The sequence below is a fragment of the Garra rufa genome, chromosome 5 (genome assembly GCF_049309525.1).
Source record: "Garra rufa chromosome 5, GarRuf1.0, whole genome shotgun sequence".
Classification (NCBI taxonomy): Eukaryota; Metazoa; Chordata; class Actinopteri; order Cypriniformes; family Cyprinidae; genus Garra; species Garra rufa.
Genome location: NC_133365.1, coordinates 6584524 through 6595304, shown reverse-complemented (window position 1 = coordinate 6595304; position 10781 = coordinate 6584524). Strand labels below are relative to the sequence as shown.

General features: G+C 34.5%; 1 protein-coding gene across 4 annotated transcripts in view; it reads right to left on the bottom strand.

Moving 5' to 3' along the window:
* The window catches only part of smtnb (smoothelin b), a 100194-nt gene that overhangs the window by 31697 nt on the left and 57716 nt on the right, over positions 1-10781 (bottom strand). For all 4 annotated transcript variants that reach the window (XM_073839433.1, XM_073839435.1, XM_073839434.1 and 1 more), the window contains exon 10: positions 4983-5056. In XM_073839433.1, coding sequence (XP_073695534.1) covers positions 4983-5056 — 74 coding nt within the window. The remainder of the gene's footprint in view (positions 1-4982; positions 5057-10781) is intronic.

Sequence of the window (10781 nt, the reverse complement as noted above, 5' to 3'; positions counted from 1 at the left end):
AGACATCCATTACATCCATTTTAACCCAATTCAGAACAATACTATACCTAAATGTTGAGAAATAAGACGATTTCGGTCAAAAGCTTAATAATATTGACACAATTTCAATAATACTGACATAAATTAGGTATTTACCAAGCCAGGCTAAAAAAAAAATAAAAATAAAAATGAAAGAATTACACATAAAATACAACTCAACAACCAGCAATTCCAGCTACATTAATCTTGAAAGGCCTACTAAAATCATTTCATTAGGAAAATTATGTCCTGAACATAATTTGGTCATTTGACGTCTATTTCTGTCAATTTCTCGTACCGTTAAAGTCACTGGTTCACATATTGACCTTGAGCACCTTGACTTTTTGCTTTCTCGCTGGAAACTTGAGTCGTTTGTGGTTGCGACGGCTGGAGATTACTTCACATACCGCTCCTTGTGGCTTTCTCATCAAATCTCTCCAAAGCCTGCTTCTAATTACTGTCCCAACGGTGCTAAATAGTTTGACCTACATCTAGTACAATCTGTCCCTCGAATCAGCAGGAAATTACTTAAAGGGCAAACAATGTGCATTTAACGACCAAACAAACGCATCCGTTCTGATCAGCTGTTAACACTCCTAAACATTTGCCAGTCATACTAGTTACTGTATATGTAATAAATGTGACCCAAATCTCCACAGAATGTGCATTCACTCCACCTTTGCAAGCACACAACTCAGCAATCACTATCTAATCCTACTCATTTTTACCTCTGTCCCAGATCGCTGTATACAAGTTTGTCTTCAAATCATGACTCCTGCTGTGTGTGTTCTCTCCTGAGGGTTTCTCTTTCTCCTGTCGCTCTCACACAGAGATATTAATCCCTCATTTGTGCGAAATAGCCCTGTCAACCTGCTAAGGAAGCGTCAAGACTTATCCTTTAACCAGATTACCACACTGCCCCACATGAGTTACAGACGCAACGGGAATCACCAGCAAAAGACGTGTCTACTAACTAGAGATGCACCGAATGTTCGGCAACCGAAAGTGTCTGAAAGCATTGCATTAAGTTTACATTATATTCTATTAAAGTATTTGTGTGACATTTAAGAAAAGAAAAGAGGCAGAATGTCCCCAGATCCAGAGTGCAAAGCTTGTTGCATCAAACCCAAAAGCTCTTAAGGCTATAATTGCCACTAAGGATGCTTCAACTAAGTACTAAGTTATGCAAAGTGATACTTCAGTTTTTTATTTTTAAGTTATAACAAATCTGTTTTTTGCTTTGTCATTACAGGGATGCAGAAAAAATAATTGCAAAACATTTTACGATAAAGCTGCAACATACAGCGTAAAAAAAAGGGGTCCACTGAAAAAAGGCTCGTCTTACTTAGTGTTTTTGTCTTGTTTCTAGTCAAAATATCTAAAAGTGCTTCAACTAAGATGCATTTACTAAATAAGCTAAATGACATGAGAGATTTAGTCTTGTTTCCAGGGGAAAGAAAACTACAACAAGTGCAATTTGCTTAAAATAAGTAAAATTACCTGGTAGTGGGTTAAGTAAAATTCTCTTGTTTTAAGAATATTTTTCTTACCCCACTGGCAGATGATTTTACTCATTTCCAGGGGGAAAAAACTAAACTAAGTATAATTTACTTAAAACAAGACTAAATCTCCTATGTCATTTTGCTTATGTAGTAAATGCATCTTAATTTAAGAATTTTTAGATATTTTGACTAGAAACAAGTCAAAAATACTAAGTAAGATAAACCTTTTTCTGCAGTGTCTAAATACCTTCTGAATACAATTTGTTTTATTTTCATAAGTACTCTTCTGCTACAATGCTCAAGTGTACTTCTTTTTCCACAAGGACTGTTATTTTGAATTCTTTACAGATTCACAGATGTCCTTTAAGTGTTTATTATGCTATGCTGGAGACAGGATGACTGAAACACACACTTAGTCTTTCAGCTCTGTCTCTCTCACACTCCAACCGCAGTGAAATGTGGGACTGTATCAGAGTTACAACCAAAACTACAATGGCATTAATCACAAGTTTTGAGCAAGTTTAACTTGTTCAGTAATTGGTGTCTGTAATTTTTGACGCATTACATCAGAGAATTTTAAGCAAGCCACTGTTGACAGATTCACTGTGCTTTGTTCTGTGTTTAAAAAAGTGTGCTTTCTGTCAGTGTTGCCATGTCTGCTTTTTATAAGCTTGGTTTTTCTTAAAGACGCTTATTTATGGGCAGTCGTGTTGTTTTACACTTATTTAGAGAACTTAGTCCCGTATTAGGACTTATTTTGGTGAGGCAAGTCCATTGTTTTGGGTTTGTTTTTCTACAGAGATCTGGCAACACTGCCCTCTCTAGACACTAATGTATGAGATCTCAGAGACCACAGGGCTGATGGGAGAAACTACGATAAAGAGAAAAACCTGTGAACGAGTGAAAAAACATATACTACTGCTCAACAGTTTGGGTTCAGTACGATTTTATTTTTTTTAGAAATTGATACTTTTATTTTGCAAGGGTGCATTAAATCGATCATAAGTGTCAGATATTTATTATGTTAATTTATATAAGATTTCTATTTCAAATTAATGCTGTTGTTTTGAACTTTCTATTCATCAAAGCATCCTAAAAAATAAAACGCATCACATTTTCCACAAAAATATTCAGCATATTAGATTGACTTCTGAAGCATCATGTGGCACTAAAGACTGGAGTAATGATGCTGAAAATTCAGGTTTGCATCAAAGAAATAAATTGCATGTTACAATATATTCACATAAAAAACTTTTATTTTAAATCGTAACAATATTTAGCAATTTTACAGTTTTTTTTTCACTGTATTTTTGATCAAATATACAGCTTTGGTAAGCATAAAGGATTTTTCCAAAACTTTTTCAATTCGAATCTTTTAAATGATAGTATAGTTGTCACTACATGCATTTTTTTATTTGTTTGGACAATGCATTTTTCACTCACTTCATTCACTTTAAGGAGTCAAATATCACCTCGTAATGGGAAGGCAAATTTTTTATCCGATTAAAAGGTGCTCCTAAAATTTTGACTGTGCTCCTAATTTTTTTTTAAATAATCAGTTTTTATAAGAAATCTTTGAAAATTTAAATCTGGATTTGAATTTTTAATGTTATTATAAAAAAGATGCTATGTGAAAGTTTGAAACAGAAAATAGTGGTTTTCATCTTGCCACTTTCTTGGTAAAGAAAACACATTTTTATCATCAATCAAAATGGATTTATAGTGTTTGGGAACCAAACTAATAATATGTAGCCCCAATGTGTTCATGGCCTTAAGTCCTGGAGTAATGAATGATTTGATATTGTTCGCTTTTTAATCGAAACCACGAGCACAGTGCGTTTTTCTGCTGCTTTCTGAAGTTTTGATGTTGTCTGAAACATGCAACAAGACCAGTAACATGCTATTTTGATTGTATGCCGACTTTAATCTGTGAGAGTGTGCATGACATTCACAGGTCACTGTAAGGTTTCCTTCCCATAAACAGAGGAAATGACATCTTTGGTGCTAGAGGCACTTCCTTTCTGAAGCTTTTGTGAATTGTTTACTCTTGTCAACTGTTTCAGTAGTGAGTGACGAGACCATTTAAAGTGTCAAAGTTTATGCTATTCATTTAACATGCGACTTTGTTATTTATGCAAAGGCCTTAAAAGAGAAGTTCACATCTGGAACAAAAATGTACAGATAACGTACTCACCCCTTGTTATGCAAGATGTTCATGTCTTTCTTCAGTTGCAAAGAAATTATGTTTTTTTAAGGACATTTCATGATTTCTCTCCATATAGTGGACTTCTATGTGTGACCCTGGACCACAAAACCAGTCTTAAGTCGCTGGGGTATATTTGTAGCAATAGCCAAAAATACATTGTATGGGTCAAAATTATTGATTTTCCTTTTATGCCAAAAATCATTAGGAAATTAAGTAAAGATCATGTTCCATGAAGATTTTTTGTAAATTTCCTACTATAAATATATCAAAATGTAATTTTTGATTAGTAATATGCATTGTTAAGAACTTAATTTGGAGAACTTTAAAGGTGATTTTCTCAGTATTTTAATTTTTTTGCACCCTCAGATTCCAGATTTTCAAATAGTTGTATCTCAGCCAAATATTGTCCTATCCTAACAAACCATATATCAATAGAAAAGCTTATTTATTGAGCTACCATATGATGTATACATCTCAGTTTTGTAAAATTTAACCTTATAACTGGTTTTGTGGTCCAGGGTCACATATACTTTAATTAAAATGTATTTACTTTTTAACCTCAAATGCTCTTCTTATCTTGCTCTGCCTGAATTCAGTTTTTTCCGGTTGCAAGACAGTTAGGGTATGTTGAAAAACTCCCATCTTATTTTCTACCTCAACAAAATCATCCTACATCTCTGTTTTACATTTTTTGTTAAGGGTGTTTGATCATCTTTGCATGTTCACTTTGCAAACACTGGGTCGGTACTTCTGCAGCGATGTGGGATGATTTTGAAATCATTTTTGAAGTTGAGGAAGAAAATAAGATGGGAGTTTTTCGACATACCCTAACTGTCTTAAGTTCAGGCAGAGCAGGACAAGATCAGCATATGCGGTTAAACAATATAGAAATTGTATTGTTTTTTTAGAATAACCAATCGTTTCACTAGATAAGACCCTTCTACTTCGGCTTAAAGCCCTTTGAAGCTGCATTTAAACTGCATTTTGGAAGTTCACACTCGAGGGCACCATAGAAGTCCATTTTATGGAGAAAAATCCTGAAATGTGAAATGTTTTATGACTGAAGAAAGAAAGACATGAACATCTTGGATGACAAGAGGGTGAGTGCATTATCTGTAAGTACTTCTTTAAAGGCACATCAGCAAAAAAGGATCAGTTTAGTTCTAAGGGTCAAAGAGAGGATAGAAACTTATCACGAAAAACTGAATTATTTCTGTTTATGCTACAGAACACTGAAGTCTGCTTGTGTTAAATACCTTGATAGAGGATCCAGACGAGAGACCTGAGGTGGTCACTTTGAACGGTGTCGCTCTTAAACCAAGCGTCAGCTCTGAGAAACACATGAAAACAGCAAATGAGAACAGTTCAGACAGTTACAAGATTGAGATGACACTGAGCTTCTAAAGAATGTCTAATGACAGCGTATGTTTGAAAACATCATGCCACCCTAAGAAATATTTACACAGCGCTGTTTAGATGTTAAATAGAGCTTCAGTTGTTGGGGACGAGGGTGAAGTGGAGTCTTTAGTCTGTTATGTAAGCTGCCATAATGGCACCACATAGGCATCATAAATTATCATCGTCACATTACTGCGAGTGTAAACACTGCTCCGCGCCCTCTGTGCCGCTAGATGCATTAGCGCATATTAGGGCTGTGCAATATGGACAAAATAATCATATTGCGATTTTTTGAACGAATATTGCGATTGCGATTTTATTTGCGATTTTTTTTTTTTGCTTTTTCAAACAAGCTACATACATACATTCTAAATTAATTCAGTGCACAAGAAGTGCATAACAAAACATTTCACAATGAAATAACATAGTATTAAGTTTAATAAACAAAACTGTAGTAAAATTGTCTTTAAAACAGACAGCATAAAATAAATTAGCCCGGTACTTTAGCCCACTTTGTGTAATAACGAAAACATTCATTTCAGTGGAAAAATAAGTCCAAAACTCTCTATTTTAACATTTTGAGGGCTCTCATGTCCATGCCCATGTTGATTAGAGTATTAAAAGCTTTAAAAAAAGTATAAATTTAAGGTACATTTAGAACAGTTCACTCATGACAATCATGCGATTAATCAATTAAATATTAAATAATTAAATATTTTAATCGATTGACAGCCCTAGCAACAATAAATAAATCAGCATATTAGAATGATTTCTGATAAATCATGTGACACTGAAGAATGGAGTAACAATGCTGGAAATGCATCTTTGATCACAGGAATAAATTACATTTTAAAATATATTCACATAGAAAACAATTCTTTTAAACAGTAACAATATTTTACAGTTTTACAGATTTGACTGTTTTTATGCAGCCTTGGTGAACATAAAGAGGCTTCTTTTAAAAACGTCGTAAAGAAATTAGTTTTGAGGAAAACATTTCAGGATTTCTCTCCATATAGTGGACTTCTACGGTGCCCCAGAGTTTGAACTTAAAAAATATTTTCCCAAGTTGCAGTTGTGTTCTCAAATCTGCTACTTCAGTCATTTTTGTGGCTTTTTTCTAAAGTGTCTTTGTTAAAGTTTGACCTTTTCTAAGTATTGCCTATGGTTTCTTCTAAATCTGCTTCTTGTCAATTGGAACAGCAGTGCACGATTTTGACTTTTAAACATTTGGATGTTGTGTGTCCATTTCCCAATTTATGAACTGCACTTTTGCCTTCGTTTTCACTTCACATTCACGCAAACCTCTTTCTGCATTGATCATGCAACCAGTATTTTTAATGTTGTGTTGCATAAATTGAAGCTGTTATCAGATTTGTTGGGAATATCATTCATATCATATTTGGTTTCTATTTCTAACGTGTGTATATAAAACGTGTCCTAGTGTACAAAAGTCTCCAAGAGATCTGGTTTGTTTAAAGACATAAAAACGTCAATAAATTCCCAAAATAAAAACCTCTTTTGGTCAGCAGCGTGTGCTGACGAAATCAAAGAGGGAACGTGTCTCTTAAATAAAGCAGCCTGCTCTGTTTACGCAATCCTCCATCGCTTCGCGAGCGATTACACAATACGCCTGGTCCTTATGTAGCTCAGTGAGACAGTAAACACTCTTTCACTGCAGGTCTATAGCATTAAATATCCCCAGGCTTTCAAGTGCGTTTCCACTGCCTGCGAGACCTTTCGGAGGCAAGGATGAGCAAAGCATTTCCAAAAAAGGAAGATCTGACAGAGCTGTGGCACTATGACAAATACGGTCTGTTGATGATACTGAGAAGAGACAGACAGAGAGCGATATGATAAAACGAGGACAGCCATTGTGTTTATTCATCAGGTAGGTGAAAGAGGCCGAACCGGCGTATGAATTATGATTATGTGACAGGGGTCCTTAGACACACATGCCAGTTCACCAAGATATTACGGTTATTTTATGCATATCACTGTCACAGCATGTATGGCATATCTATGTACGGCACTGTATATATACACTGAAAGAGTAGATAAGATGAGCTAAAAATAGTCTACATATGAAATAACCCATAACGCAGTATTTTTAATGCATGAAATATGGCTTGTAATGCACCTTATATGCATTGAGTTATAACATTTGCACCTTTAAAAAAAATAATGCATTAAAATGCATGACAATCGAAGATGCAACAAGGAATCAGCATATATAATGCATTTGAACTTATCAAAATGTACTGTACAATATGTTTCTTACAATGCAAATATGATATGAATGATATTCCTAACAAATACTGGTTGCATGATCAATGCATAAAGAGATTTGCGTCACTCCAAGTGAAAATAAAGAGACAAAAGTGCAGTTCATAAATTAGGAAATGGACACAAAACATCCAAATGTTTAAAAGTCAAAATCGTGCACTGCTGTTCCAATTGACAAGAAGCAGATTTAGAATAAACCATTCTAGGCAGTACTTAGAAAAGGTCAAACCTTAACAAAGACACTTTAGAAAAATGCCACAAAAATGACTCTGAAGTAGCAGATTTGAGAACACAACTGCAACTTGGGAAAATATTTTGCTCAGTCTGTATCTACACTTTAGATTAGAGAACACATTCACTATTAAAAGAGCTTTCCCTCAGTAAACTTTGAACTTTCTGTTTATTGATAGTAAGTTAAGTAGTTGTGGTAGTTTAGGTATTGGGTCGGGTTAAAGGAGTAGTTCACTTCCAGAACAAAAATTTACAGATAATGTACTCACCCCCCTGTCATCCAAGATGTTCATGTCTTTCTTTCTTTAGTCGTAAAGAAATTAGTTTTTTTGGAGGAAAACATTTCAGGATTTCTCTCCATATAGTGGACTTCTACGGTGCCCCAGAGTTTGAACTTCCAGTTGCAGTTGTGTTCTCAAATCTGCTACTTCAGAGTCATTTTTGTGGCTTTTTTCTAAGGTGTCTTTGTTAAAGTTTGACCTTTTCTAAGTATTGCCTATGGTTTCTTCTAAATCTGCTTCTTGTCAATTGGAACAGCAGTGCACGACTTTGACTTTTAAACATTTGGATGTTTTGTGTCCATTTCCCAATTTATGAACTGCACTTTTGCCTTTGTTTTCACTTCACATTCACGCAAACCTCTTTCTGCATTGATCATGCAACCAGTATTTTTAATGTTATGTTGCATAAAGTTCTGTTGCATAAATTGAAGCTGTTATCAGATTTGTTGGGAATATCATTCATATCATATTTGGTATCTAATGAGATTTGTAAAGTATTTAATTTGCATAATGTAATGCATTGTACAGTACATTTTGATAAGTTCAAATGCATTATATATGCTGATTCCTTGTTGCATCTTAGATTGTCATGCATTTTAATGCATTATTCTTTTTAAAGGTGAAAATGTTATAACTCTGATATCATGCAATGCATATAAGGTGCATTACAAGCCATATTTCTAGCGAAATGATCGGTTATTTTCTAAAAAATGTACAGTTTATATACTATTAAACCTCAAACGCACATCTTGTGTAACTCAGCGTGAACTCTGCGTAGGGAAAGTCAAAAAACTCCTGTCTAGTTTTCTTCTCCAACTTCAAAATGGTCCTGCATAACTGTTTTACCTTTTTTTGTAAAGGGCTTTTGATCTTCTTTGCATGTTCACTTTATAAGAACTGGGTCAGCACTTCTGCAGCGATGTAGGACTATTTTGAAGTTGGAGGAGAAACTGAGACGAGTTTTTTGACCTACCCTAACTATATTGAATCGGAACATACAGATATCACGCGGAGTTAGACAAGATGAGCATTTGAGGTTAAAAAGTAGGGATGTGCAATTAATCGAAATTCAGTTTTGATTTCGATTTCAGCTTCAAACTTTCATGAAAATACAGTAATCGAGATAAAACGATTATTGTGCCCCATTCAGTATTCAGTAACACTTTTTTTTCTGTTGTATTGCCATCTTTAAATTAATCACTAATATAAAGTTTTGGACCCAGTCATAATCATGTTAAATAATCGTGATTACAATATTGACCAAAATAAATGTGATTATGATTTTTGCCGTAATCGAGCAGCCCTATTAAAAAGTATATAAAGTGTAATTCATTATAAAAAATAACCAATCGTTTCACTAAATAAGTAAATTTAAACTACATTTTGGAAGTCCACTATTTGGAGAAAAACCCTGAAACGTTTTCCTCAAAAAAAAAAAAAAAAAAAAAAAATTCTTTACAACTGAAGAAAGAAAGACATGAACATCTTGGATGACAAGGGGGTGAGTACATTATCTGTACATTTTTGTTCTGGAAGTGAACTACTCCTTTAAGGGATCTAGAATAATAAGGCATTAACGTGCTTTATAAGTACTAATAAAGACGTTAAAAGTAAATAGTGCTTCTTAATCTGAAGTATCACTGTCTAGTCTTTTCACAAAGATACCATATGTCTCCACAAGTCTTTGAGTAAAGCACACAATATGATTTAAAATGTATATTTGCTAGTTATCATTAATTTTCACTGAATGGAAAGAGCAGCCTGAACAACTTAGTAAGCATCTTGTGCTCCACATAAATGAAAACCGATATGGGTTTAAAGGGACATAAGGGTGCAAACCATCTAAGATGAGAGAATTTTCCTATTTTTTAGGCAAACTACAGACCTTGATATCATATTTAAAAGAGCACCGAGTGAAATCCACTCTCACTTAAAGAAACCACAACAGTTTCCAGAAAAGAGATTCCTTTAAAGTTTATACGCATTAACCACTAAATAGGCTCACTCATACTTGACTTGAATCACGGAGAAGGAATGAATGGAAATATTTCATTTTATGATGAAATTTCCAACATGGCTGCCAAAGGGAGAATATGCACAGCTTGCACTCCAGTTTATTCCATCAGCTCAGTCGACCTTCCCCATGAAAACATCTGTCAAACGCATAGTAGTCTGGAATCGGCTTAACTAGCTTTCCATTTCCAGCTTTCTAGGTCTGTGACCTCACCATCCTGGGATAAAATCCACAATTTCTAAGAAATACTTTTAGCATCATCATTTAAACCCATCTGAAGATTTACATTTTTATACAATTTGTTCAATAATGGTGCGTTTATCACCTTTAACCCTATGATTATTCAGGTAGGGTAAGGACAGTCAAATCTAGCCAAAACCAAAAGTTACTCACCCGCCCGCAGGTTGCAGTCCTTCAGGAATGACGTAGAAGACTCCCCTTGTGGTTGTTCGTGGTTAAGGTTTATTTAATAGTTATAAGTAAAATCTCACGAGAGGCACTTGTAACAATAAAATTATTATTTATTAGTTACAATACAAAGCAGTTAAATGCAAAAATAAAATAAAAAATCAGCTAAGCTATTTGTTATATAATCAAACTTTTCAACAGCAATATTGGAGATGCTGTTAAGCGTCCCTCGTTAGGGAATCAGGTGTCCTTTACGCTTAATGCAGTCAGCATCTGAAGAGTGGTTTACTCCTCAGACCTTTTATACAACTTTTTGGGTAATTACCATTACACATCAATTAATCATCATATTAGTCATCAATTCCTCAATGTCCTGTATGTTCCAATCTTCCTGCTGTAGGCGTACCAGTCTCTGCAAGTCATTCTTAATGAGACGG